This window comes from Athalia rosae, chromosome 3, assembly GCF_917208135.1.
Source record: "Athalia rosae chromosome 3, iyAthRosa1.1, whole genome shotgun sequence".
In the NCBI taxonomy this organism is placed as follows: domain Eukaryota; kingdom Metazoa; phylum Arthropoda; class Insecta; order Hymenoptera; family Athaliidae; genus Athalia; species Athalia rosae.
In genome coordinates this window covers 19,509,292-19,534,615 of record NC_064028.1, presented here as the reverse complement: position 1 = coordinate 19,534,615, position 25,324 = coordinate 19,509,292, and the positions used below count along the sequence as shown (strand labels likewise).

The 25,324-nt window shown below is 37.4% G+C and overlaps 7 protein-coding genes across 13 annotated transcripts; 5 read left to right on the top strand and 2 right to left on the bottom strand.

Annotated features, from left to right (window-relative positions):
- Nucleotides 1-103: 103 nt before the first annotated feature.
- Nucleotides 104-4,950, bottom strand: LOC105689829 (aspartate--tRNA ligase, mitochondrial). Of its 2 annotated transcripts, none has more exons than XM_048652581.1 (10): nt 4,897-4,950; nt 2,536-2,790; nt 2,088-2,456; nt 1,815-1,991; nt 1,548-1,727; nt 1,350-1,460; nt 1,070-1,285; nt 745-957; nt 478-661; nt 104-383 (listed from the first exon to the last, which is right to left on the bottom strand). In XM_048652581.1, the coding sequence occupies exons 1-10, from the start codon at nt 4,933-4,935 to the stop codon at nt 223-225; spliced, it is 1,905 nt and encodes a 634-aa protein (XP_048508538.1). In that variant the 5' UTR covers nt 4,936-4,950; the 3' UTR covers nt 104-222. The 2 variants fall into 2 exon arrangements, with proteins under 2 accessions (XP_048508538.1, XP_012262573.2); XM_012407150.3 differs by lacking the exon at nt 4,897-4,950 and adding an exon at nt 2,916-3,043.
- Nucleotides 3,241-4,396, top strand: LOC105689833 (U6 snRNA-associated Sm-like protein LSm4). Its single transcript, XM_020854516.2, has 5 exons — nt 3,241-3,354; nt 3,439-3,480; nt 3,561-3,659; nt 3,793-4,000; nt 4,149-4,396. The coding sequence occupies exons 1-5, from the start codon at nt 3,352-3,354 to the stop codon at nt 4,244-4,246; spliced, it is 450 nt and encodes a 149-aa protein (XP_020710175.2). The 5' UTR covers nt 3,241-3,351; the 3' UTR covers nt 4,247-4,396.
- LOC105689832 (protein phosphatase 1 regulatory subunit INH3) lies at nt 4,511-10,365 on the top strand. Its single transcript, XM_012407154.3, has 4 exons — nt 4,511-4,988; nt 7,731-7,839; nt 7,909-8,064; nt 8,138-10,365. The coding sequence occupies exons 1-4, from the start codon at nt 4,917-4,919 to the stop codon at nt 8,161-8,163; spliced, it is 363 nt and encodes a 120-aa protein (XP_012262577.1). The 5' UTR covers nt 4,511-4,916; the 3' UTR covers nt 8,164-10,365.
- On the top strand, nt 4,995-7,654 carry LOC105689830 (succinate--hydroxymethylglutarate CoA-transferase). Its single transcript, XM_012407151.2, has 2 exons — nt 4,995-6,277; nt 6,440-7,654. The coding sequence occupies exons 1-2, from the start codon at nt 5,207-5,209 to the stop codon at nt 6,668-6,670; spliced, it is 1,302 nt and encodes a 433-aa protein (XP_012262574.2). The 5' UTR covers nt 4,995-5,206; the 3' UTR covers nt 6,671-7,654.
- On the bottom strand, nt 9,364-14,143 carry LOC105689934 (F-box/WD repeat-containing protein 5). The gene is made up of 9 exons (XM_012407323.3): nt 13,737-14,143; nt 13,427-13,584; nt 13,086-13,263; nt 12,466-12,658; nt 12,167-12,397; nt 11,927-12,102; nt 11,503-11,833; nt 11,195-11,407; nt 9,364-10,766 (listed from the first exon to the last, which is right to left on the bottom strand). Exons 1-9 carry the CDS (start codon nt 14,005-14,007, stop codon nt 10,499-10,501), a joined length of 2,019 nt encoding a protein of 672 aa, XP_012262746.1. The 5' UTR covers nt 14,008-14,143; the 3' UTR covers nt 9,364-10,498.
- Nucleotides 10,846-19,895, top strand: LOC105689921 (endoplasmic reticulum transmembrane helix translocase). Of its 2 annotated transcripts, none has more exons than XM_048652572.1 (12): nt 10,846-11,064; nt 14,796-15,780; nt 15,890-16,027; nt 16,106-16,226; nt 16,300-16,454; nt 16,526-16,701; nt 16,791-17,030; nt 17,119-17,749; nt 17,833-18,169; nt 18,248-18,425; nt 18,510-18,653; nt 18,731-19,895. In XM_048652572.1, exons 1-12 carry the CDS (start codon nt 11,017-11,019, stop codon nt 18,836-18,838), a joined length of 3,261 nt encoding a protein of 1,086 aa, XP_048508529.1. In that variant the 5' UTR covers nt 10,846-11,016; the 3' UTR covers nt 18,839-19,895. The 2 variants fall into 2 exon arrangements, with proteins under 2 accessions (XP_048508529.1, XP_012262729.2); XM_012407306.3 differs by lacking the exon at nt 10,846-11,064 and adding an exon at nt 14,241-14,549.
- Nucleotides 19,896-20,127: 232 nt separating this feature from the next.
- Nucleotides 20,128-25,040, top strand: LOC105689773 (sodium-coupled monocarboxylate transporter 1-like). Of its 5 annotated transcripts, XR_001103266.3 has the most exons (15): nt 20,318-20,708; nt 21,038-21,222; nt 21,289-21,448; nt 21,526-21,591; nt 21,696-21,747; nt 21,818-21,885; nt 22,529-22,683; nt 22,845-22,985; nt 23,064-23,288; nt 23,388-23,571; nt 23,761-23,847; nt 23,931-24,100; nt 24,179-24,488; nt 24,584-24,688; nt 24,967-25,040. XR_001103266.3 is itself a non-coding variant. In XM_048652582.1 (14 exons), exons 2-14 carry the CDS (start codon nt 21,038-21,040, stop codon nt 24,635-24,637), a joined length of 1,857 nt encoding a protein of 618 aa, XP_048508539.1. In that variant the 5' UTR covers nt 20,128-20,275; the 3' UTR covers nt 24,638-25,040. The 5 variants fall into 5 exon arrangements, 4 of the variants coding, with proteins under 4 accessions (XP_048508539.1, XP_012262470.2, XP_012262467.2 ...); XM_048652582.1 differs by lacking the exon at nt 20,318-20,708 and adding an exon at nt 20,128-20,275 and having other exon boundaries at nt 24,584-25,040; XM_012407047.3 differs by having other exon boundaries at nt 20,316-20,708; nt 22,911-22,985; nt 24,584-25,040.
- The last annotated feature ends 284 nt before the right edge of the window (nt 25,041-25,324 follow it).

Genomic DNA, 25,324 nt, shown 5'->3' with positions numbered 1-25,324 from the left:
ACTAATTATGAATTGAATAGAATCTGAGACCAGAATCAAGGGTTTGGTCTACATGAATAATGATTCAAAATTTGAATGAAAAGTAAATTTTTGATAAATATTATAAATTTATAATTCAATATTATTCATGATTATCTAATATTTACACTTTATATCATCTGTAGTTCGCAGAGCCCTGATTAGAAAATTATGAGACAACATAATGAAGCTTGTGAGTTTACTTTAAGTATCTAGTGTTTTTACATGGTACAATATTTTTTCTGCATCGGTAATCGGAGAAGGAGCACCAGACATCAAATCCCTGCCTTCCATAGTTTTAGGAAAAGCTATAACATCTCTAATACTTGGGGCGTTACACAGCATTGCAATGTAGCGATCTAAACCTGTATAAAAAAATCATTTATTTCCCAGGTATTACTGTTGCTAAGAAAAAAATGCTGTTCTCGAGCTTCAGCAATAAATATGATTCATTTTTACCAAATGCAATCCCTCCGTGAGGTGGAGCTCCACTGGCAAGTGCCGCTAATAAGTGTGACATCTCAGAAGTGCTGATACCCAAGAACTCCAGAACTTGTTTTTGTAAATTAGAATTATGAATTCTAATAGATCCTCCACCAATCTCCCAACCATTTGTTACCAAGTCATAATGCAGACCACGAACCTATCACCCAAAATGTCTATATATAAATCAACCTACGTAGATAGGATTCTATACAGAATAGAGAATGATTCATGTGCTATGACCTTTAAGGGGTCTGAGGTTAGCAGGTGTAAGTCATCTGGATGAGGCTGAGTAAAGGGGTGATGCGTCGGTTTGATGCTATTTTCGTCATCTCTAATTGAAAATAGTGGAAAATCCACTACCCACAGCCATTTGTAGCCTGAGGATCTCAGGTATATTCCTTTAGATTCTAATATATTGGTGAACAGAATAAGAACTTTGCCAAGAAGTTCTTGCTAAAATAGAATTTGAAGTACTAATTTGGTATAAGGAAAACACTCAAGTATCACAATTGTTCACTCGTTTTACATAATGGTTGATTATTCGAACTATTATAATAATACTCACCACTGCTGGTTTTTGTCCGATAGATAGAAACATCATATCCCCTTCTTGTAAACCTAATCTGCTCTCAATGTCATCCACCACATAGGTTGAAAGTAAAGAATTCAATTTGGTTTTCCAAGAATCTTTAGAAACCTTTACTTGAATGAATCTGATCCCTGGAAATTCCTTTTCGGAAATATCCTCAAACTGAGTTTTCACAGAGGTGGTGAAGTTTCTCTGAAATCATATCAACTCTAAAATTCCGAAAATTCAATATTTTCCACTGTTATTAATTGCTTACCCTTTCATTTGGAAACACAACAGCATATGCTCCAAACTCATTATTAAATTCAAGTTCAGTTGATTCTCTCAGTGTGTGGGAAGTTTTCACGATATCCGTAACATTCTGCAACTAAATGAAAACGAATGTTGTTGCAAAAATATTATCATAGCATGAATCCATGAATTAATCGTAACAGTGGTAATTCTTTTTCCTCACCTTATAAGGCAATCTCAAATCAGGCTTGTCAGAGCCATAGAACTCCATGGCATCCGAAAACGTCATCCTTTCAAATGGAATACTCATCTCACCAAACTCTTTCAGCCAAGATTCTGACAGCAAATCTTCGGCCAGTCCCATTATACTTTCCCGATCAACGAAAGACATCTCAATATCCATCTACAAGAATAATCATGACAGAACGTATTCGTCATCAAGTCACGATCAAAGTCGGCAAAGTTTTCTATCCAATTGCACAACATTTACCTGAGTGAATTCAGGTTGTCTGTCAAGTCTTGCACCCTCATCTCTATAACATCGAGCAATTTGAAAATATCGATCTAACCCACCAATCATAAGCAGTTGTTTGAATTGCTGAGGGCTTTGGACTAAGGAATAGAATTTACCGGGAAATCTTGTGGGTACAACAAATTCTTGGGCGCCCTGAACAAAAAGAAGAAACAAAATAACACGCGAGGTTGCTTGCTAGTCAATGTTGGGAGCTTTGCCCTATAGAATAGTATCAAAATGGAAATTCACCCCAGGAGTCCTGCGAAACAACGTTGGTGTTTCAACATCAATAAATTTGCATTTGTTGATGAGAAACTCTCTCATTTTCATGATAATTTTAGATCTGAGTCGTAGATTTCGTTGCATTTCTGGGAACCTCAAATCCAAGTATCTGTACTGCATTCTTATTCGTTCCTTGCTCTTGTTAACCTCCCTGATGAGAAATGGAAGTTGCTTATCAGACGGGTTCAAAACCTCAAGACTGTCGACCATGATCTCAATCTCACCAGTTTGCATTTTGAGGTTCACCTGGTTCTGTGGACGAGAAGTAACCATACCTGTTGCCCTTATGACAGTCTCATAAGATATGCTTTCGATAGTTTTTACAAGGTCTGTTCTCTGTAACATGAATTTAATGATTATGTCAGTTATGACAACATACATCTAAATACCTGAGTTAAATGAGTGAGTATCTTACCTCATCTGGTATTATTAATTGTGATGACCCGTACCCATCTCTAAGTATTATAAATTTATTCATTCTTTGAAACTCTAGCCATCCGCAGAGTTCCACTCTTTCTCCGACATTTTTAACAGTCAATTCCCCACAATTATGAGATCTGTGAGAATATTTATCCCTCTGTATTTTAGTGTTGTGGAATGTAGGCAAGGTTTTACCAGCAGACACTTCACTGTAAGGTAAAATGGTAGACGTGTAGCAGCTTCCGAGGACCTGATAGAAAGAGAACTTCCAGTTGATGGTTTGAAGGATGACAAAGGAAAACACATGTTCTATTATTCTACGTCATAAAACTTTCTTCGATTGCATCAAGCAAATATGGTTAAAACGAGACTTGCCTTAGGTGCTCTGAGGCCAAGACTTTGTCGACAACTTTTGAAAATCGCTCCTGAGTATAATTTAAGGAATATCTGAATTCGGCTATGCATTGTTGCGATTAGAAAACATGAAGCCAATGTTTTGAATTGGAAGTCACCGATTTTAGGTTAGTGCTTCAAATTTGAAAGATCTTAGAAGATGCAAGTTACAATTTTTTCTGATGTGAGATGTCAGGCCTATAAGATTTATGAGCGATTTCGAGAATTTTAACACATATGTTGACACAATTTTTACGAATCGCAATCCTTTGCAATGTTAAATGAATTGAAAATTGAAGTGGTTTTATTATGGCGTGACTAGAGACGGTCGAATCTCGTCTCTCGACAGTCGATGCTTTTAATTTTTTAAAAGTCGCACGCAAATTTGAGTCGTACGTACGTTAAACAGTCGTTAAAAATGGTGAGTCTGTTTTTTTGAGCAATTTCACGATGATATACTCACGCTGAAATAAAAGTTTCTGAAATAAATTTTCTCTGTTTCCAGTTGCCACTCTCTTTATTACGAACGGCGCAAAATCATCCCATGGTAAATAATTCTAACCTCGATGCTCATATACAAATTTTTATCAAACATCAATCATTTATATTCTCTACTTTTTTATTCAGCTAGTCGAATTGAAAAATGGTGAAACCTACAACGGACATTTAGTCAGTTGCGATAATTGGATGAATATCAATCTCAGAGAAGTCATATGCACCTCAAGGGTAATGCAATCAATATTTAAACTCAAATACAGTTTTGCCATAGCTAAAGTTTCTTGTAAATAGATCATAACACCAAACAATGAATATACGCTGATTGAATGAGATCACTATTGACATAAAATCTTTCGAACAGGATGGTGACAAATTCTGGAGGATGCCAGAATGCTACATTCGGGGCAGTACAATAAAATACCTTAGGATTCCAGATGAAGTTATAGATATGGTCAAAGAAGATGTGCAGATGAAATCAAGAGGCAGAGGTGAAATGAAGGGTCGCGGTGGTCAAAATCAGAGAGGTGGCCGTGGAGGCGGCGGTGGTGGAGGAGGAGGAGGTGGCAGAGGTATTCCTTAATTGCATTTTCCGATGGTACAAGGATCTAGATACACTTCACTTTGCTTGCTAGTCCTAAGTCTATTCTTGGGTGAACCGTCGAAGCTTTCATTAGAATGCAGTCTGACCCAATTATTGATTATGCCTACTTTTTTCAGGAACATTTGGTGGACGTGGTGGCCGAGGTCCTGCACCCTTAGGTAGGGGGGGCAATCAAGGTGGTAATAAACTCCAGAATAAACCAAGAACCAAATAAATGCTGGTGTTGATTCAACAAGTATTGTGTACTATAAGTAAGGTCGTCTATTCAAGTGATAAGAAAATGTTACTACGTTTTAATAGTAGGCTATGAAAATTGGCACTTGATTTAATTGTGTCTATGATGAATAAAGAACTTTCTATAATAGTAGATTATAAGATCATTCGAATTGCCGCCCATGAACAAGAGCTCGCGTTGGAAAAAAGATCCACACGATGATTGACGACGTTACCCACGAAGTTGACGAGATACATGCGTACGGCAAGGCGCCAAGCGTTGTGCGAGTCGCGAGTCTTCTCAAGATGGCCAGCTTTCGATCAATTAAGTATTTACCGCCCTTCGCCTGAGTTTCCACATACCATGGCGTGCCATAAAAAATCTGATTTGACAAACTTTGCGTTGTACTACAGGATATAGTAGCGTGCATACAGTTCTTTTTTGCAATTATTATCTCAGAATGAAATAACATTTCATGACGTCGCCTAGCAGAAGCAAATAATTTAGCAGAAGACAGAAAGCGGCGGTAGAGGCTAGGACAAAAAAAACGAAGTGACAGTCATTCGATCGTGAGACGTGAGGTGCAATCCCTTGAAAATCAGCTCGTTTTCCCTTTTAATCAAAATCTGTGTAGTAGACGTCCAAATTACCTGAAAAGTACGGTTCAAACATGGCTGGACAATCGACATCTCAAACTCAAACTGAAACGCTTTCGGAAAGAGAAATCACTGATGGCTCTCAGGTAAACGATAAAAGATAATAACATTACGTAATTCAGACTCCGTGTTTACTATCATGTGTCAACAATTCATAACTAGATCATAGATCATTCGCTAAAATATTTGATAGTACTTGTATTGTATAGTTCTGGAACGTATAGCCATACTTCAGGTAGTATTTGGTGTACAATACATTGTGTCATCTTATATTTGGGGTGCCATTCTAGTATCTTTTTTTGTGATGTATAAAAGTTTCAAATTTCTCCCTGTAAAAAGGGGTTTTGAAATAAAAAAACCCAGAACCATTGGGACAGTTATGAATGTCAAGTGTTTCTCTACCTCCATTGAAGATACCTCGCCACTTTCTGGTATCCGTATAATGGATTTAACGCGTATAATTGCTGGACCATATTGCACAATGGTGCTTGGAGATTTAGGAGCAGAAATACTGAAAATCGAACGCCCTGTCATAGGTGACGAGTCTCGTAGATGGGGTCCACCATTTTTCAAAGGGACAAAGGAAGGCACTTACTTTTCGTGTGTAAATAGAAACAAAAAAAGCATATGCATTGACCTAAAGAGAGGAAAGGATATCTTGTATGAACTGGCAAAAAAGTCAGATGTCCTTGTTGAAAATTATGTCCCGGGAAAACTGGGGGAAATGGGACTAGACTATGAGACCTTAAAAAGAGTTGCACCACGTTTGATATATTGTTCAATAACTGGCTATGGCTACAAGGGTTCATACACTTCCAAACCAGGCTACGATGTCATCGCGTCATCTTTGGGTGGTTTGCTTCATATAACAGGTCCAAAAGATGGAGAGCCATGTAAAGTTGGAGTCGCTATGGTCGATATTGCTACAGGATTGTACGCCCATGGAGCTATAATGGCAGCATTGTTACAGAGAGTTAAAAATAATAAAGGACAATGGATTCAGTGCGATTTGCTGTCTACTCAGGTTGCTAGTCTTATCAATATAGGTTCTAATTATTTGAATGCAGGCAAGGAAGCTTCAAGGTGGGGTACTGCACACGAGAGCATTGTGCCTTATGAAGCATTTCCCACTAAGAATGGATATATTTCTGTCGGGGCTGGCAGTGATATTCAGTTTTCAGCATTATTAAAAAAGATGAATTTAGAAGAACTTGAAGGAAACAGCAAGTTCTGTACTAATGTTGATAGAGTCAAGAATAGAATTGAACTAATTGGAATATTAAGAAGTCATTTTCAAAAAAAGACCAGCGAGGAATGGTCTGAAATCTTTGAAGATGCACCTTTTCCTAATGGTCGTATCAACACCATAAGTCAGGTGATTATTTTGAGAATGATTACAAGAAAGTACACAAATTAATTTGTTGTAAAATATCTGCAAAATGATTTACATTACAATTCCTTTATATCACCATGAATCGCTATATCACTAAGAGGTGTACAGTTGAAATCAATCATGTGTGATGATTGAATTTTCCAGGTCTTTGACGATCCACACATCAAAGACATAAACTTGGTCAAAGAAATGAGTCACCCGACCATCGGAAAACTGAAAGTTGTTGGTCCAGCTGTGTCATACAGCTATGCGAAGAATTCTGTGAGATCACCGCCACCACTCTTGGGACAGCACACTAAAGAAGTTTTGAGAAACGTTTTGGATTACTCTGATGAAAAAATTTCGAAATTAATCAAGGAGAAAATAATTCAATGAATGTTATGATTATTTTTAACATTGGAAGAAGTTAGGGACAGTATTTGCTTGCAAAGAAAAAACCTTATTTTTCCATTTCTATATTTGTTTATGACCAGTTGGTGGCAGTAATCACTTAGTAATTATGGATGATAAATATCTTGTAAATGAATTTTTCACCCACAGATAACTCTAATGATAATTATATTTTTAGCGCAAACGCAGTTGTGCATATGGGGAATTCCATGTCGATTCGATGAACCAACAACAGTGACCCTCTTCGATTTTTTCCAAATTTTGCTGCCCAGCGCTTTTTGAGTTATGAATTATTGAAAACTCAAAATAGAGCCCTGATGAGTTTTTTTTATTTAAATTATTAAATATGCTATGGCCAGCGACGAACATTTTTCACTGACAAAAAAAAGTGGATAGTTTTTTTTCTATTTTTTCATTTTTTCTCAATCGAAAGAAATCCCATTTTCTTTTGCCATTGCCAACATTCTTTCTTTTAAAACGTCAATTGTTGACTTATATAGAAAAAAATTGGGGATATATTAAGAAGAAATCTTAAAAAGTAGAAAAAAATGTATTAACTTTATTTTATAAGCAAAATTGTTCGTCGTTGGCCATAGTGTTTTTAAGATTTAAAAAACAAAATCGATAACGGTGCTGTTTTGAGTTTTCGAAAATTCCTAACTCAAAAAGCGCTAGACAGCACAATTTGTAAAAACTCAGAAACTCGTTTCGAAACAAAAGTTATAGTATAAAAAATCGTTGAGAAAAACGAAGAGGGTTACTTATTTTGGTTCATCGAATTGACATGGAATTCCCCATATATTATACCCACTTATTTTTAATGCCTCATCATTTTGTTAGATTGTATTGCAAAGAAGTTTTCATACTCGTGATAATTCAGGGTTGACTTACTTATAACTTATTAAGTTACGATTACGAATAACTTTGTACTAATAATTTGCTTCCGAAAAATATAGGTATATTCAATAATGCATATTGTTTTTTTTTTTCATCAATAAGAATAAACTTCATCAAATATTCATTGGCGCTACCCTTTTTGTTCTAGGACGTTCCTATCGTAAGATTATGTTTGCGAAAACCAAAGTCAAGTAAAAAAGTTCAATGGACACAGGGAACTGTTGACAATGAACACATGAACAAGAAAAAATCGAAATGTGAGTGGAGTGTCCCAGGATGACGAAGAACTCACGCTGGTTATTTTTGACAATAATTCTGATCCACAGGCTGCTGTATATATGAGAAACCAAAGGATTTTGGAGAGAGCAGTTCAGAGGAAAGCGATGACGAGTGTGAGCATTGTCATGGGCATAAAGATTCACACAACAAGAATAACTCAAGCCAGAACGAGGCTCCCCAAGGGGGAATACATTCACATCCTGGTAAAACACTGATATTTGGATGAAAAATTCGATTATATCATGGAAATATAATATCTAAACATTCTTGTTACAGAACCAATAGCTACAAGATCAACCTAATCTCACAAGATCTCGACATACTATTATAAAAATGTCACTGACTTTCCAACATTGTCTCTACATCTTAGATATTGCAGCGCTGTTAGGTAGAAAAAATGATTTCATCCCAGACTCAGAAGTTATTGCCAAACCCTTTTTATATTGCTTAGGTGTCCTGGTTCTAATTTTTTTCAACAATCCTTTTCGAGATTAGGACAGTAGGATATGGACTTGCTAAAAGTTGCTGCTCTTCTCACGTCATTCCATGAACACATTCATTATTGAAAAAATCCATCTATTATATCATATTTTCACCTACTTTGATGTAAAAGAGAATTCTCTTAATCCAATTGAAATTGTTAACTCTCTCGTTTTTAGTTCGAATACCTTCTTTTTACTCATTTAGGCAATTAGAGATCATATTTGTAATCCTTAGTAATATAGGGGCTAAGGAGGTTTGTACATAAGTATTAATGATACAAAGGCTGGTAGCGGAAAAAAATTGGTAGTCGATCTTGCACTTTCTCTTTGACTCATGACCCATACAGAAAGTTCATTGCTAGGCAGGCTAATCATTACCGATTAAACTCCACATGGTAATTACCTAGCTATTGTACATGCCGTTTCAATAATATGAAATGAGCAACGTGTTAAATGAACACTATTAATCTAACTACCACTATACTTACTATCTTCTCTTAGTGTCATAGCTTTATTTCGGTAATTGTCGTTTCGATAACTCAAATTAATTTAACATGTAGAACTGACTGGGTTAAAGCTGTTGATAATATGTCATATTTTTGCATAGTGGAAAGGTGGAATATTCTCATAAAATACACAAGGAACGTGTAAGGCAATAATATGAGCGGATAAAAGTTACAAAGTTGTACGTAATCAAGAGCGTGTAGAAGGATGTGAGATTAAGTGGTATGATAGGAGAGGCATGTATTTTTCATAAGGACGCTTTTTTAGGTGTCATCGTGTTGAAACTCTACAATAAGTCTACAGTTGAATCATGTCTAATGTTACAATGTCTAATTCATTTCATGAAAGTTTGCTAAATCTTTTGCTGCATCTACAAGAATTCCATACATGCATATCCTGGATTTCAATAAATGTACAGCTATATAATAAAACTTTGATGAAGCTATGGGTAGATTTAATTTGTAGAGAAAAATTATGAATGAGATGACCTGGGTAGGGGAAAAAATTCAAAAAATATATTGTACTTGGTAGTCGATGTATTTTTTAATCCCCAAATAATTTACAATATCACATGATATACTTCTACTATTTTTTACATCAATTTAGATAATGACAGTAAAATTTTCGATTCAGATATAAAATTCATATATTTTCAAATATGTACATATCCGCTTGATGATGCAAACGATTAAAATTGATTTATTTTTTGTATACTAAACGTAGTTTCTGTAGTATCATATTATTAGTCGTCTAATCGTTGTACTTCCAATTCTTCAACTTCTAATTATCCAACACCATGTAACTGTTGTTTTTTTTTTTCTTTGTTTCTTATATTCCTCAAAGATGAATGTGTGCTTATATTACCTCTAGTTACATTTTATCTGAACTATTAACATAAAATTGAAATTTCATCAATTGTTTTATAAGTATTCCTCAACAATGGAAATGTACTTCAAGGTGTACGCTTTTGAGTCAATATTTATACATCAACATATTTATGTTCAAAATCGATAAAATTGCGATAGCTACTAGAAAGCAATTTACAGAGCCCGAGATTTCTCTCATACACATTAACAGATAATAACTATGTCCTCCTATAGGTGTAGTGTTTGATCGGCGAAGCTGAAGTTTTATTCACCTTCCAAGATTGAAAATCTTTGAAAATCTTTAAAAACTTTCACATTAGTAAACCAAAATTCCTCGATTTCAATAAATTTACCATCACATAAAATTGGATCGAATAATTATCTTAATTACTTTCGAGTTTAAGAAAACTATGTATATCCTTAAGCTAACATATTTACGGTAAAAACTTAGATTATCTGTAGATGAATCTCATCAATAGGCGACCATTCAATTTAAATCCACTCATTTGTCAACTGTTGCTGGATAAATTCTTCCGTTTATTATTCATATGTATTTATAAAAGAGTCGCCTATCTGGATATAGGAATACGACATTTAATTTTAATAGACAAAAATTGTATATACCAGACATAAATGATGGCTGTCATGTCAAGTTTATATTCTTCAGAATTGATCCTTTGTTTATATCACTTATGTAACCAAATAACTTATACATATGAAAGAATTTAAGTACCTGCTGAACTATTGCGCAAAGATTTTTAAATTGGAAATTGAATAGTCTTTAATCAGTCAACGTTACAGCTGCTTCTGTGATAGCGGCATCTTTTCCTCACTTCTAATCCCCTGCGATACATCTCCTCATTTAATCCCAATTCTTTAACCATGGCTCGACTCCGCCAAACTTTAACCGTGTAGTCATCGCTTGTCGTTACGAGCATTTCAGGATCACTTGGGTTAAATGCCACGGAATTCACTACGTCTGCGTGTGGCAGCTTTGCCAAACACACCCCGTAGTGTCGGTCCCAGAGATATCCGTGTTTGTCCTCAGCGCCGCTGTAAAAGTTCCGATTATTTGTGGTATTTATAGATATTATAGAAAAAGTGTATTACTTATTATACCACTATGGGGGAAGGGAGGTTGACAGACAGACTTGAACTTGACTTCAGAACGCAATGTGCCTGGGTTATTAATGGCGATGGAGCTCAGGGTATTTCGGTCGTGATGGGTCAGTCTTTGTGTACTCTATAAAATGGTTGTACTTTCTATTTGTGGATTGTTAGCCTCTAACAATCACGAAGGTTAATGAGAACTAAATTATACAATTACAACCATGATGAGCACGCTATTGAGGTATTGTTTAGAAACGTTTTGATGCTTATTTGCGATAATGCAGAAGATACTATAAAAATAGAATTAATGGAACTTGAAAAATAGAATTTCTTCTCGGCAATAAGCATATGTTACGTAGGTATGTATTTACCTTGCAACGTATTCGTTGCAGACGTCTAGGAATATAAAAAAACACTCGTGATTCGGCGTGTAGGCCTTGTGCGCCCGGAGCATCGTACCCACTTGCTTCAAAGTTACCAGATCTATAACATGTATATCGATTTCTTGAGCAATTGGCGGCGGCTCCAATGGATTTGTTATAACGTAACCCCTTGGCCATGGTCTTGTATTCACATACAAGTATCTAGACAACAGAGAATGAATAATAACAGATTAAAGAACTTATATCATCCCTGAAATGTTGAGAACTTTCGATCCAATCAAGATACTTCAACACACCTGTGATCCGGGCTTAAGCTCATTCCAATAACATGACCGTGAAGATCTATAAGGTGGTCTACTTTGTCGAATTTATCCGCAACAGCATCGTAATCTAACCAATTGGGTTCAGGCCTAAGAACTCCAGAATTTTGTCTCTCACGTTCTCGTTGGGCAAGCCTTTCGCGCAAAGAGGGGCCAGGATCTAGACGTCTAGGAAAGTTCATAGGCTTAATACGTTTGAAACCAATTTGATGAGGGGTGTAAGTTTTAGATCCAGTAGTGAATATCAAAAATTTTTCTGGGTTGTCTGCTAAATCATCTGAGTCACAATCTTCGGCTGCTGAGGATTCTGTGAAAAGGAAAATAATTAATGATTGATATAAATTCTGCAAGATAGTTAGGGATGATCGTAATTCTCAAGATTAGTTTTGTTCTCACTCACCGCCAGACTCGCTCTCCTCCTCCCATAATGAATTCTCGTTTTCGCTGTTATTTTCCGTCACTTCTTTTTCAGTTTCTACCTGACGATATTTTTCATTGTACTGAATTGGACTTGCATATTCAAACCCATCACCTAGTCTCCGCCAGTTGAGGAATCCTCCCTCTAGGGTACTGTACCTACGAGATTAAAAATGTGAAGAAATCTGTAAATTATCGTCATTGTTCTAAAAACCGAATTTACTGTAGTCTGGACGATGCATGATATAACACTTCAGGCTCTTCTTGCTGCTGTTGTTGAGTACTATTCGACGACACAGCTGAAAGTTCTCTGTGGCTTGGGGGATTGCCTCTCTCTTCTCTGACGTCAGAAGTAGATGGTTGATTTTGTGGGGTTTCAGTTTCTGTTGGTGCAGGAGATAAGCAATTAGCCACCATTACTGCTCTGATTGAGGAGGCATTGCTGTTGTAGAACCTGCAATGAGGATCAGCTTGGGATGGAATCTTCATTTCGATACTCAGAGATAAAAAAAATGTACTTACCTATATAATTGATTCATTATAGGCACGTGTTCACTGGCAGATTCTTGGCTTGCTTTGTTTAACCATAAAACGCTAGTGCTTACCAAGTGGGCCAACCAATGCAAGTCTCCGCTTAAGAGGTGTCGTTCGCTATACCATGTGCCAAAAATATCATAGGGTTTGTTAACCACTCTGCATTGGAGTTCGAATCCAGCTGCACAATAAAACGATTTAGTTGAAAGTAATCAGTCTATGAATCATTTGTAATTGTTTTTAGTTGGACTTAGTGCCACCTTGTTTTAACAAAACATTATTCGAGAATTTTCTCTCTTTTAATCAAATCAAAGAATTTCAGACAAAGCAATGGACAAAGGAATGATGCACACGTGTTCAGCTATAGAATTTTCCTATTTTTCTTGGCACTTGGCAATTGGAATCCAAGAGCATGAACCTTAGACTATAAATAGGATCCTTGAAATCTTTGTTTTATTTGTCATTTGGACAATGATCTGAACTGCTACTGTAATATAACGAGGTTCTTGGGTGGATAATTGGAAGTTTGTGCAAACGAGTGTATGATACATGTAGAGATAATTCAACAGCCCGGGTCCTTAAGGATGACAGGTTTGCTTTGTACTCACGCTCAAGACTGAAGACTGCTATTTCTCCAGATGTACTATGTGGAGTTCCGAAGTGAACTCCAGACACTAGAAGCAAAGTATCAGATGAGTTGAATTGTGAATATTGCGTGTACTTCCAACTGAATGTTTTCATATCTCGGTGATATTTGATGCTTGCAGGATAGCCACTATCCCATACCTGGAACACATCCAAAATATTTTCAAACAATTCCTGGAATGAGTTGCAGATTTTTGTAGAAATATCGTATCACACATACGAGCCAGAATTCTAATGAGGTACCAACGAATACAATAAATGGTAGTAAACAAAGGATCTTAAAGTACGTGAAACAATTTCCTACCAGTATGTAGCCATCCTTGGAGCATGTTGTGAACATTTGTCCATTGTGAGAAAAACTCACATGTAGCACTTGATTGGAATGTTCTTTAAGTACTTCTGTTTCCAATAAAGGAATGTGGTAAGCAAGCCGCTTAAATTCGTTGAGCCAAGAAGTCTTTCCTGCAGTTATGAGAATAAATATGAGTTTTTTGAGTATGGAAATACAAACAATGACTCTTACAAAAGATGTGTTTTTTTTTTTAACAACTGGATTGATTCTCTAACTGATTTATGGGCTGTGTGATGAGTATTCATTTTGTTCCATAACTTACCGGGCATAATACTGACACTGGGATCGATTTTGTAGGTTTGGTAGAATAGGTCTTTCCACAAAAATTCGTCCCTGCAAACTCGGTGCCAGGATTTGCATACTTCCCCGACGGTCAGTAGTTCTTTGGGTGTCAAATATTGAAAAATACTCAAGAGTACGGAGTCTGGCATGTACCTCCATATGTCATTTCTCTCGAAATTCAATGAGGTCTCTGTAGAAAGATTTTCAACACTCAACGCTCTCTCCTGCGAACAGGAATTAATATCGTCCATTTCGACGCGCAGCTCTTTGTTTACTGCAACAGCTGATACCTGTCACTACTCGATAACGCTCGAGTACTCGACTAGCTAGCTTCCTTCTCAAAATTCTACTTCCAAATTCGCGCGTTAGGGGACGTCGACGTTGTCCGAGTCGAGGATCTAATCTATCGGTACGTTCGATCTTTAGATCCCTAGATAATCTACTTCCCGCACTCGCCAACCCTGATGTTTCTTTTTTCTGTCAGGTGATGTCGCAACAGCGGTAGCAGCGTATCAGTTGAATAATCATGGCGACCAAGTCAGGGACGCGGGTGGATGAATTGGTGCATAGTATCACATTGCACGTGCCTCGAAAGTTATTATTTAATGGTTACATATTGCCATTTGTTGTGCTTCAAGCTGTTTGGATTTATAGTTGGGTTTTTATTTATGGTGTCGACGAATATTATGAAGCTGGGTTAGTTGGCATTGCGGCTATCGGATTGCTACAGATTTTCGTCTGTCTGTGTTGTCAGTGGTCGGTCCACGTGCAATGTTTTCTCAACTGCAGCTCTGTGAGTCTTTATTCATTTCCCGTTCCCTTACCTCGTCACCCCTGACTTGACTCAACCTAATTAATCATTCAATCAAAACTCAGGCAATATGTTTGTTTGTCATAGCAGCCACGTTCAATTCTTCTGCTACTATTGCCCTACTTAAAATATTTCGCGGAAGTTTCAAATTTCGTCACATAAAATTGTCTCAGTTCTTCAATGACCCACACTCGTTCTATTAAATCCAAATTTTGATTTTTGTTGTAGACCAACGATCCACTCAAAGCCAAAGTAGTCAAAGTGGTTCCAACACCCAATAACGGGAGTTCAGAGCTGGTAACACTATACCGTGATAGCAACCAGGTGCCATGGTTCATTTTTCAAAAAACTAAATACTCGTGGGATTTGAATAAAAAGCAATTTAGGTGTTTAGAATTCCCAGTTTCAAAACCCCTAAGTCATTATGAAAATTGGAAGGGATACCAAGATACAGAAGAAGTCACAGCTGCTGAAGAAAAATATGGAAAGAATAGCCTGGACATGGTTGTTCCTGAATTCAGAGAGCTATTCAAAGAACGAGCTATTGCTCCTTTTTTTGTTTTCCAGGTATTCTGTGTGGCATTGTGGTGCCTCGACAAATATTGGTATTATAGTATATTCACTCTGGTCATGCTCATCATGTTCGAGTGCACCCTTGTACAGCAGCAGCTCAGAAATATGGCTGAGATTCGTAAGATGGGAAATAAACCCTACTTGATAACGGTGTACAGAAATAGAAGATGGAGATCTATATTCACTGATCAGTTAGTCCCTGGTGACATCGTGTCCATTATTAGATCTCAAAATGACAACTTAGTCCCATGTGATATGCTTTTGTTGAGAGGGCCTTGCATCGTTGATGAGAGCATGCTGACTGGCGAGTCAGTCCCACAAATGAAAGAACCTATTGAGGGACTTGAAGGAGACAGGCATCTAGATCTTGAGATGGATAGTAGACTTCATATTATTTTTGGAGGTACCAAAGTTGTCCAGCATACATCTCCAGGAAAAAGTACAACTGGGCTCAGGGCAACAGATAATGGCTGTGTAGCCTATGTTTTGAGAACTGGCTTTTCGACCTCGCAGGGCAAGCTTCTAAGAACGATACTATTTGGAGTGAAACGAGTGACAGCCAACAACCTGGAGACCTTTGGCTTTATCTTGTTCCTTCTTATCTTTGCGGTTGCTGCTGCTGCATACGTATGGATTAAAGGTAGTAATATTTGATTACTCACAGCCATACATTACATTTTTAAGCAAATACATTAGATTTTTGTGTAGTGAATATAAATTATTCTTTTTCAATGATATTTTGTTTCCAGGAAGTGAAGATCCAACTAGAAATAAGTATAAATTGTTTCTCGAGTGTACACTCATTCTGACATCTGTCGTGCCTCCAGAATTGCCGATAGAATTATCTCTGGCTGTGAACACATCACTCTTTGCTTTATCTAAGCTAGGTAATTGATACATATCTACAGGCAGGTCAGAAGCCTCATTTTATATCTTGGATCTCTATTTTCCTTTTCTGTACGTAGGGGTCTACTGTACTGAGCCTTTTAGGATCCCATTTGCTGGAAAGGTCGAGATTTGCTGTTTCGACAAGACTGGTACTTTGACGAGTGACGATTTAGTCGTAGAAGGAGTTGCAGGGTTAAAGTACGCTGAAAGAGCAAATCAGATGAGAGAATGTTAAATCAGATTAATTTTTTTATGAAAAAAATTATTTTAGTGGAAAACCTGATGTTATGACGCTATCGGATTGTCCCATGGAAAGTGTACAAGTTTTAGCAACATGTCATTCCCTTGTTCAATTGGATGATGGGATGGTTGGTGATCCTCTGGAAAAAGCTACACTAACTGCTGTTGACTGGAATCTCACTAAAGGTATTTTGTTCATCTTAGTTAAAATTTAATTTCCCTTATTTTCAAACCCTGTTTATAATTTATGATTCTAGGGGATGTAGTTATTTCAAAAAGAGGCAGATCCCCGGGATTGAAAATTTTCCAAAGACATCATTTCTCATCTGCATTAAAAAGGATGTCAGTTGTTGCTGGCTACATAACTCCTGGCTCTACAGAACCTCATTACATGGTGACTGTCAAAGGAGCACCAGAGACTTTGAAGTCAATGGTATGTAATAAGAATTATCAATTAATGATTACATCAATCCAAATCCAACCATGACGACTGTTCAACTGTTGATTTACATTCATTTTCAGTTCTCTTCTGTGCCAGAAAATTACGACTCTATATATCTTTCATTATCTCGCCGAGGTGCCAGAGTCCTAGCGCTAGGTTATCGGATGCTCCCATTCCCACTTTCTGCTCAAGAATTGCGGGAAATGACTAGAGATGAATTGGAGTCTCAGTTGACGTTTGCCGGATTTGTAATAATCAGTTGTCCTCTGAAAGCTGACTCAAAAGCGGTTATCAAAGAGATTATAAATGCTTCGCATTCGGTAAGTATAACAATCTAAGATCTTCCTCATTTGCCAGGTTCCAATTGCTTAATTTTCTCAAATTTTTTCCTAATGTAATATAATTTAGGTGGTTATGATCACGGGTGACAACCCGCTAACTGCTTGCCATGTTGGTAGAGAATTACACTTCACAAAAAAGACTGCCACTTTGATACTTACACGAACATCGGACCGATGGATCTGGGAGAGTGTAGATCAGACCAAACACTTACCACTCCAAGAAAGCCAAAAGGGTAAAGAGATATGGAAAGATTATTCCTTGTGCATCACAGGAGAAGGTTTGACTTATCTTAAGGAAAACCATGAGAGCCTACTTTATAAATTACTCCCCCACATTGCAATATTTGCAAGATTTGATCCAAAGCAGAAAGAGTTCGTTGTTATTGCTCTTCAAGAATTGGGATATACGACTCTTATGTGTGGAGATGGAACTAACGATGTAGGGGCTTTGAAACATGCTCAAGTGGGAGTAGCAATTCTTTCAAACGCACCAGAAAGACTGCCTGTAGAAAAACGAGAAGCTCCGGCTTCGAGCACTGTCGCAAACGGACCAAGAAATAACCCTCGTAATAGCACGCACGCAAAGATGCATAAGCTACTGAAAGAACTGGAAGAACAAGATCAATCGCAAGTTGTTAAATTAGGAGATGCTTCTATCGCTGCTCCATTCACCAGCAAATTGTCATCCATACAATGCAGTGCGTATTTCAGTTTAATTCAGCCCTCATAATAATATATTGTCTAATACGGTTTAGTTCCAAACTTTGTTTTTGTGTTTTAGTTTGTCACGTAATAAAGCAGGGGCGCTGCACATTGGTCACTACCTTACAAATGTTTAAGATCCTTGCTTTAAATGCGCTAGTCCTTGCCTATAGTCAGTCTGTCTTGTACTTGGATGGAATCAAGTTCAGTGATGCTCAAGCTACTCTACAAGGTCTTCTCGCAGCCTCGTGCTTTTTATTTATTTCATGGTCCAAGCCGCTAAAGACCCTCTCGAAGCAGCGACCTTTACCCAATATTTTCAACTTATATACCATTTCAACGGTGCTACTACAATTTTCCGTTCATTTCATCTGCCTTATCTTTCTTGTTCGAGAAGCTGCGATCCTTTCTCCTAGGTAAGGACTGGTACCATCTCTTTGCAATCCAACAAATCGATTCCGAGTATCATTGACCATCTTTTTGTCTCTTTTAAGGAACGATACATTGGCTACAATACTGGCACCAACTGATGAAACAGTTGAATCGTCAACTTTATCTTCGTCAGGTGAAGATAGCGAGGATGGGGAGCCCTTCCAAGCTGATCTGGTCAACAGTACAGTTTACATAATTTCGATGGCCCTTCAAATATCAACATTTGCGATAAATTACAGAGTAAGGAGAAGAATCCAATGGCCGGCTCAGGAAATAATCGAAAAACATATCTCTGAAGGAATTTTAAACAATTTCTTTTCACAGGGATATCCTTTTATGGAGAGCTTGACGGAAAATAAAGCCTTACTCTATAGCATCGTTGGCAGTTCCTTGTTTATTTTGGGACTAGCTTGTGGATTGTTACCTGAAATATCAACTCAGTTTGAAATCGTTGAGTTTCCACATGATGTGAGTATATTTATTATGTTATTCATGTTTTCAAATTGATAATGAGTTGTCGATCACGTGCGCTTCTGCTGTTACAGTTTCGCGTGGTTCTCGTCCAAGTGTTATTTGCTGATTTTATATTTGCCTATGTTGTTGACCGACTATGCCGGTGGCTCTTTGGCGAAGGAAAGTATGAAAAGCTATGATCTACCAATCATCAAATAACTCTTTTATCTTGATAGTGGATTTTCAAATATATTCTAATATGTCAACAGCCTTGTTCTGCGATTGAATGATTTTATCGATTAAAAACTAATATGCTGACATAATAGCGAGGGTAGAATAGAGTTTTAGAAAAGACAATCTGTAACTGCAAGGCTGATTTATATGCATCGTATTTCTTGCCTCCCGATTTTTTATCTTATTTTACATCGGAGACGATGCTTGAAAAGTTATACGTGAGAAAGTGTTTAAGATGTAAGTCAGTCTTTAGGTCGCAGAATAAGATTGTATATTCAGACATTGAACGTGTTACCGTGTAACGCGACGTTTGCGTAACTTTGTACACGAGATGATGCAGGATTTTTTTCGTTGACGATTTTTTTCACAGTGTAGCATCAAATAGTAAAAGTTCTGTATCTATGTATTTGTATATATTCTTCAAATGTGCACATATTACCTACCAAAACTTGTATACGTATGTGAAACAGAAATCCATGTACACGCACATTTGTGATATATATATATCTGTGAGTGATAAAATTTTGAACAGGGGGAACATAACTGATTATCATGATTCTTATTACCGTCTGAGGAAAATTTTTCATTTTTTTTTTCGTCAGTAGATTTGTTTAAATGCAGAAAGAGTGAAATAGAAATGAAAAAAAATTATAGGTAATCGTGTAAATCGCGCTGAGCGAGGAAAATGTTTTGGCATTGTATGAGAGTTTATTTCATAAATTTACGACCCTTTGGGTTGACTGTGCAAAATAGATTTGGATGTGGAAAAAAAACCTAATGATAGAAATTTTATCGTATTTATTAACTATACTAAAGTATGTGCATTACACGGCGATTTCTTACACTCGTAGTATGTAGTCCATCGATCGACAGTATAGTACATTGTGAAACAGGATTTTACACAGTATACCTATAAGGCGCAGTGTGATTTCTAAACAAAGGTGAGACCTGTGTTATTGTATCATAATCGTATTAGCAGTATAATTATCAATAAATACTGAACATCATTCCTTCAAGAACAAATCTCTGAATTGATAGATTGTTGCGGATAAGCCCTGATTCCTGTTTCATTCCACAATATAGGGGAACGAAGCAATCAACAGATATGCACAATTAAGAATAATTAAATACGATATCCTCGTGCAGAAGTATTAAAAAAAAAAATGGAAAAAACTACTGTAAGTAGGTGTGCTTCAGCAGGTAAATTAAGAAATTTCAAGGCCATTCTATCGCACGTTTCCTTTGACTTTCAATAATTTATGATTGTGCAGCTGCAGAATTGTATTTTACATGAATCGTGTGCCGGTGTGATAAAGTCTAATCGCGTTCCCGTTTATTGTACTTAAGTGTGGCAGCACAATAACCATTTTTAACAACGAAACCAGAGATTCATACGAGTCCAGGCAAGTTCCGTAATCGGTTTAATCTACAGTACTTATTTCGAATATCAATTGGCGAGCGTGATCAATTCAAAATGGACTTTGCGCTTTTATTTCGAGGCGGAGCGCCGCGACGTGCATTCGATTTCGCAATCAGCACGAAGAGTCTCTTTTAACGGACTAGAACGCTCGCGAATCGGTGGTCAGCGTGTACCGAGCAAACGCGTTTATGATATTTACATTGAGTATTGCAGTGCGGACATTCGTCTCCGCGTTTTCGAGCACTTATTCAAAATTTTCTAGTTTCACGCGGTAAATTTAAACGAAGACCAATAAGATAAAATCGTTGACTGAGGATTTGTACATAATAACCGCTGCTGATAATATAGCGACACTTCATTCAATAGAGGGTGCTGGGATTATTATTCAATATAATTTTCACTCACGAATAATCAAGGTACGCTATCATTGATTCATACCTACATATGTATAACGCGTTTAAGATATTCCGCCGAATGTAAAATTGGCTTATAACAACGCTAGTATTTCTACAACCACAACACTAATTAAACGAGCGCGCTGACCCCGCGAAAGGGATTAAAATTACGCAATACAAATACCACTATAATTTATTTCGAGCATCCACGCGCTGAGTCACGGCGCAAATATTGCGAACGAAAACTAGTCTCAATGTCATGGGCTCGATCAACGTGAATTAAAATCTTCGGTTGGCGAAATGGAAATGACAAAAAACCTATTAACAGTGAATTTATCATTGATTATTAGATGACAGATACGGATCGCTGGTACTTTCACTGGATAGATTGGATCGTCTTTGTCAGTATGCTCTGCCTCTCCGCGGCAGCGGGGCTCTGGCATTATTTTAGAGGGAAGCAGTACAATACAGAGGAATATCTGTTAGGAGGGCACAGTATGAATCTTCTTCCTGTGTCGTCTTCGCTAATTGCTAGGTATACAGGGAATACAGATCGAGAATAATTAAGAATCGAGTATTCGGCGATGCAACTCGTACGTAGTTTTATTTCAGGTATAACGATACTTGGAACACCGACAGAGATCTATAACTATGGTACACAATATTGGATCACCATATTCAGCATTCTATTCGCTGGTATTGTCGTCGCAGTGATCTATCTTCCCGTTTTTTACGTCGTCAGACTTAACTCCGCGTACGAGGTTACTCATAATTTTTCTCGTTTAATACCAATAAAAAGAATTCAAAAAGTACCATTATTTTATTTTCATTCATTCAGTATCTCGAGATCAGATTCAGCAGAGAAGTCCGTATATTGATATCATTGATCTTCGTTATCGACGCGGTAACAACATTTTCTTTTCCCAATGCAAACATGAGTATTCATGATTTTACCATAGATATATTGAACTATGTCTATGATTTTACATTCGTTTCTTCGAATTTCAGGTTTTATACCAATCTATCGTCCTCTACGTTCCTTCTCTAGCTCTGAACCAAGGTATATAATATTAAGCTCGCATTTTCAAAGTCTCTTAATTCTGTAACATATTCATCTATCTTTTTTTCAGTCAGTGGTATTAACGTTCATCTAATAGGAACCGTTGTCTGTTTGGTATGCGTTTTCTACACTGTTCTGGTATGTAGTCATGTAATAACGAGCTTGCGCTTATTGCAAATTACGTCTTAACGAGAAATTAATTGAGAGACTGATCACATGATATTATACACATTCGTTATATGCTGCAAGCGGTAACAATTCCCGACAATTACATTTTAATTATGCGAATGGAAATCACACGTTATTTCCATCATGATCGCGATAACGGGTAACAAATAAAAAGGATAAAAATAAACGTCAGAAAAAGTTCAAATTTGAAAACTCGAGAGGACCGTTATGAATAAAGTTACGCTATGTCGTGTAGAAGTTGTAAAGAGATAATAGTGCGTCAAGTAGGTATAATATAATCAATCATTGCTATTGTTATCGTTTTATACTGTGCGCTTATTAGTGTACGTAAGTATAATATAACATTTTGACGAAGATATTCGTATCACGTCGTTTTATTTTGTTTGAAATTGTTTCATATTCAAAATTGATGAGAATTTATCACCTCCGTATTATTCGCGAATGGTTAGCGAGTTTAACAAGGAGAGAAGAACAATGATTAGCGATTTTCGCATGTTGTTCGAGTTATTCACGTCCGACACTCCTTTTATTCGACTGAAAAATGAAGTAAACCTTACGAGACAACATTAAAGATTCCTTGATTATTTAAAAGGGTGGTCTGAGGGCCGTGGTCTGGACGGACACCATCCAGGTCGTGATAATGATAACTGCAGTGACAGTTGTGACATTTTTGGGAACATATCAGGTCGGAGGACCTTCAGAAGTATGGAATAACGCCCTGCAAGCAAAAAGGATTCAGTTTCTCAAGTAAGCAAGAAAGAAAATAAAAAATTGCGGTATAAAAAGTGGATTAGCAGGACTTCCACCCTCGCTGATACTTTGAGACTTCTATTTTTTGTATACTCTCTATTTTATTTTTTCGTTTCATCCCTCCTCATAATCCCCGCGTATCTTTTATCCCATTGCAGTCTGGATCCCTCACCCTATACGCGACACACCCTATGGAACGTACTGATCGGTTCTTGGCTTTACAGCACTGCCTATATAGCTGTAAATCAGACGATGGTTCAGCGATATCGAACTTTGCCAACGATGAGAATCGCCAGGATGTGAGATTACTTCATAGTATATGGATAATCATCGTTTCGGTATCTTTTATTTCATTTTTTTTTTTTTTTTGCACTTAGAGCCGTCGGTATTTTCACCTGCGGCGTAATGATCTTTATTTCACTCTGCTGTTGGTGCGGATTGGTTCTTCTCGCTTGGTGGTCACCGCCAAAATGTGATCCTAGAGCCTCTGGACTCGTTTCAGCTGACGATCAAATGTTACCCGCATTTGTGATGGAAATTGCTGGTCACCTTCATGGAATTCCGGGACTTTTTGTCGCCGGAATATTCGGCGCGGCACTCAGGTGATTAAATAATTGTACATAGAAAAATGGAAAATCGTTTCTAGGTCCTTTCATAACTTTCTGGATGGAAATAACGTACGTGTTCACTTTTTTACACAGCACTTTGTCGGTGGGATTGAATGCGACGTCTGTAGTTCTTCTCGAAGACTTTGTTAAGGGTTACTTCAGACTCAATCCGAGCGAAAGATGTGCAGCTATATTTGTAAAAAGCGTTGCAATTTTCTTGGGAATGATTGCGTTAGCATTTATATTCCTCGTTGAACGACTAGGCGGAGTTCTCGCGGTAAGCATAGATTGACCTGAACGTAAACCATTCAATTGTTCGAACTAGATTTAGTTCAGGCAAATTGGGTCTCAGAATCGGAAACGAAATTGTGTCTATTCGGCCTAATGGGACTTTTTACGGGACAACGACCTTTTTCGGTCTTATAATTTGCTTGAACTGATTGAAAATCTTTCAAAATAACCGCAGGTAACCGGAAGTCTCGCAGCCATTGCCGCAGGTACTTCTCTTGGTGTATTCACCCTTGGGATGCTCGTTCCCTGGACAAATTCGAAGGTTGGTATCGTGATTGGTTTTTTGTATATCAAAAAAATTAAAATTGAGACACATATAATTGTTTATTCTCCCCCAAAATGCAGGGAGCGTTTGTTGGGGCTATCGCCGGATTCGCGACCGCAGCTTGGGCCAGTTTGGGAGCAAACGCAGCGACCGGTGCCGGTCAAATTAAATCAAAAAAATTGCCAGTCGATTTATCATGTTGTTCCGCAAACGTTTCCGATCATTTCGCCACGCTTTTCGAAAGTCACGGGTCAGTTATCTTAAGTCGGTGCAATCACTCGCAGCATTCATGAGTTACCATTTTTTTTTTTTTTTTCTATCTTTCCAGGGAGGAGGACGTTTTTCCGCTTTACAGGCTTTCTTACCACCTGATCGCCGGTCTCGGTACCGTGGTCGTTATCGTCGTGGGAATTTTAGTTACATGCTGCTCGAGCCCAACGGATCCGGCATCGATAGACCGAAATTTATTATCACCTGTAATTCACAGGCTACTTCCTCCTGAAAGAATACCCACAGCATCGAAAGAGACGAGGCGATCAAACTCACGGATGAGTGACAGCCGTCCAGATCACATTGACGATTTTTTACTCGGTGATATCAGAGGCGTCGATAAATTACCGGTTGTTATAGCTAAATCGGTAAAAAGTTGATTGAAAACAAAGAACATCTTTTCTCGTAAACTCTTTCGAGCCTTTTCTGATTTTTCCAATTATATTTTAATTTGCTGTTTCAGCAACAGTTGGATGTGACAGATGAATTCTTACCGATTTCAAGAAATAACACTTGACGGCAACTACAGCCTACACGAGAAATGACGCTATGGAGAGAGTCATAGATGGTAATAATCAATAATTGACTATAGTTAATTAAATAATTAATTGTTAATAAGAAGTCATTAAGTTTTTCGCATGAGTATTTTCTGTGTTTTTATTTGATTTTAATTAATCATGCACTCTGCACAGAGGGCCCAGACATCAAATTTATAATATCATTAATATCGTCATAATGGAGTAAAATGACATGAAGAATCGATTTATCTGTACATCGGATTGCTCTCTATGCGACAAATTCTTCGGCAGAAAATTTCTGTTTTGTATTTTTCAATTCTAATTGCAGATAATTAAGATTGGTGCGCTCACGAGTTATTTAAATGTACAGTATTTCGGCGGACAATAAATGGTTAAACGTGACTTTAGGCGTGTTGAATGTTAAGCTTTGACCAACCACAGTCAGGGCAAACGAAATTGAATTTATGGCGTAGGTAAACGACGATGGTTTGATATTTGCACCCGGTTAATAAGGATGTTTGACGCTCGGAGCTCCCGCCTAACAAGCCCAGCTAATATTCGCCTTCTCTTCTCTTCTCTTCCCTTTATGCAGAATTCCCTCCCACCTCTACTTTTAACGCGTATACGTAACTCAGCGAGGCTTGAAAATCGAACAAACTGAGTTAGGGAACTGTGCACATGACCTC

Excerpts from the sequence above, each read along its gene's own strand:
- LOC105689829 (XM_012407150.3), bottom strand. The coding sequence starts at position 3,005 with ATGCATAGCCGAATTCAGATATTCCTTAAATTATACTCAGGAGCGATT. Across the intron at positions 1,728-1,814 it reads GACAACCTGAATTCACTCAG|ATGGATATTGAGATGTCTTT; the intron begins GTAAATGTTGTG and ends TTATTCTTGTAG. Across the intron at positions 1,286-1,349 it reads TTGTGTTTCCAAATGAAAGG|AGAAACTTCACCACCTCTGT; the intron begins GTAAGCAATTAA and ends ATATGATTTCAG.
- LOC105689833 (XM_020854516.2), top strand. Across the intron at positions 3,481-3,560 it reads CGGCGCAAAATCATCCCATG|CTAGTCGAATTGAAAAATGG; the intron begins GTAAATAATTCT and ends TTTTTTATTCAG. Across the intron at positions 4,001-4,148 it reads AGGAGGAGGAGGTGGCAGAG|GAACATTTGGTGGACGTGGT; the intron begins GTATTCCTTAAT and ends TACTTTTTTCAG.
- LOC105689832 (XM_012407154.3), top strand. The coding sequence starts at position 4,917 with ATGGCTGGACAATCGACATCTCAAACTCAAACTGAAACGCTTTCGGAA. Across the intron at positions 7,840-7,908 it reads GAACAAGAAAAAATCGAAAT|GCTGCTGTATATATGAGAAA; the intron begins GTGAGTGGAGTG and ends TCTGATCCACAG. Across the intron at positions 8,065-8,137 it reads GGGAATACATTCACATCCTG|AACCAATAGCTACAAGATCA; the intron begins GTAAAACACTGA and ends TTCTTGTTACAG.
- LOC105689830 (XM_012407151.2), top strand. The coding sequence starts at position 5,207 with ATGTATAAAAGTTTCAAATTTCTCCCTGTAAAAAGGGGTTTTGAAATA. Across the intron at positions 6,278-6,439 it reads GTATCAACACCATAAGTCAG|GTCTTTGACGATCCACACAT; the intron begins GTGATTATTTTG and ends TGAATTTTCCAG.
- LOC105689934 (XM_012407323.3), bottom strand. The coding sequence starts at position 14,007 with ATGGACGATATTAATTCCTGTTCGCAGGAGAGAGCGTTGAGTGTTGAA. Across the intron at positions 13,585-13,736 it reads CAGTGTCAGTATTATGCCCG|GAAAGACTTCTTGGCTCAAC; the intron begins GTAAGTTATGGA and ends TCATAACTGCAG. Across the intron at positions 10,767-11,194 it reads TGCAACGAATACGTTGCAAG|CGGCGCTGAGGACAAACACG; the intron begins GTAAATACATAC and ends GAACTTTTACAG.
- LOC105689921 (XM_012407306.3), top strand. The coding sequence starts at position 14,283 with ATGGCGACCAAGTCAGGGACGCGGGTGGATGAATTGGTGCATAGTATC. Across the intron at positions 14,550-14,795 it reads GTTTTCTCAACTGCAGCTCT|ACCAACGATCCACTCAAAGC; the intron begins GTGAGTCTTTAT and ends TTTTTGTTGTAG. Across the intron at positions 17,031-17,118 it reads TTATAAATGCTTCGCATTCG|GTGGTTATGATCACGGGTGA; the intron begins GTAAGTATAACA and ends AATATAATTTAG.
- LOC105689773 (XM_048652582.1), top strand. The coding sequence starts at position 21,038 with ATGACAGATACGGATCGCTGGTACTTTCACTGGATAGATTGGATCGTC. Across the intron at positions 21,886-22,528 it reads GCGTTTTCTACACTGTTCTG|GGTGGTCTGAGGGCCGTGGT; the intron begins GTATGTAGTCAT and ends ATTATTTAAAAG. Across the intron at positions 23,572-23,760 it reads GACTAGGCGGAGTTCTCGCG|GTAACCGGAAGTCTCGCAGC; the intron begins GTAAGCATAGAT and ends AAATAACCGCAG.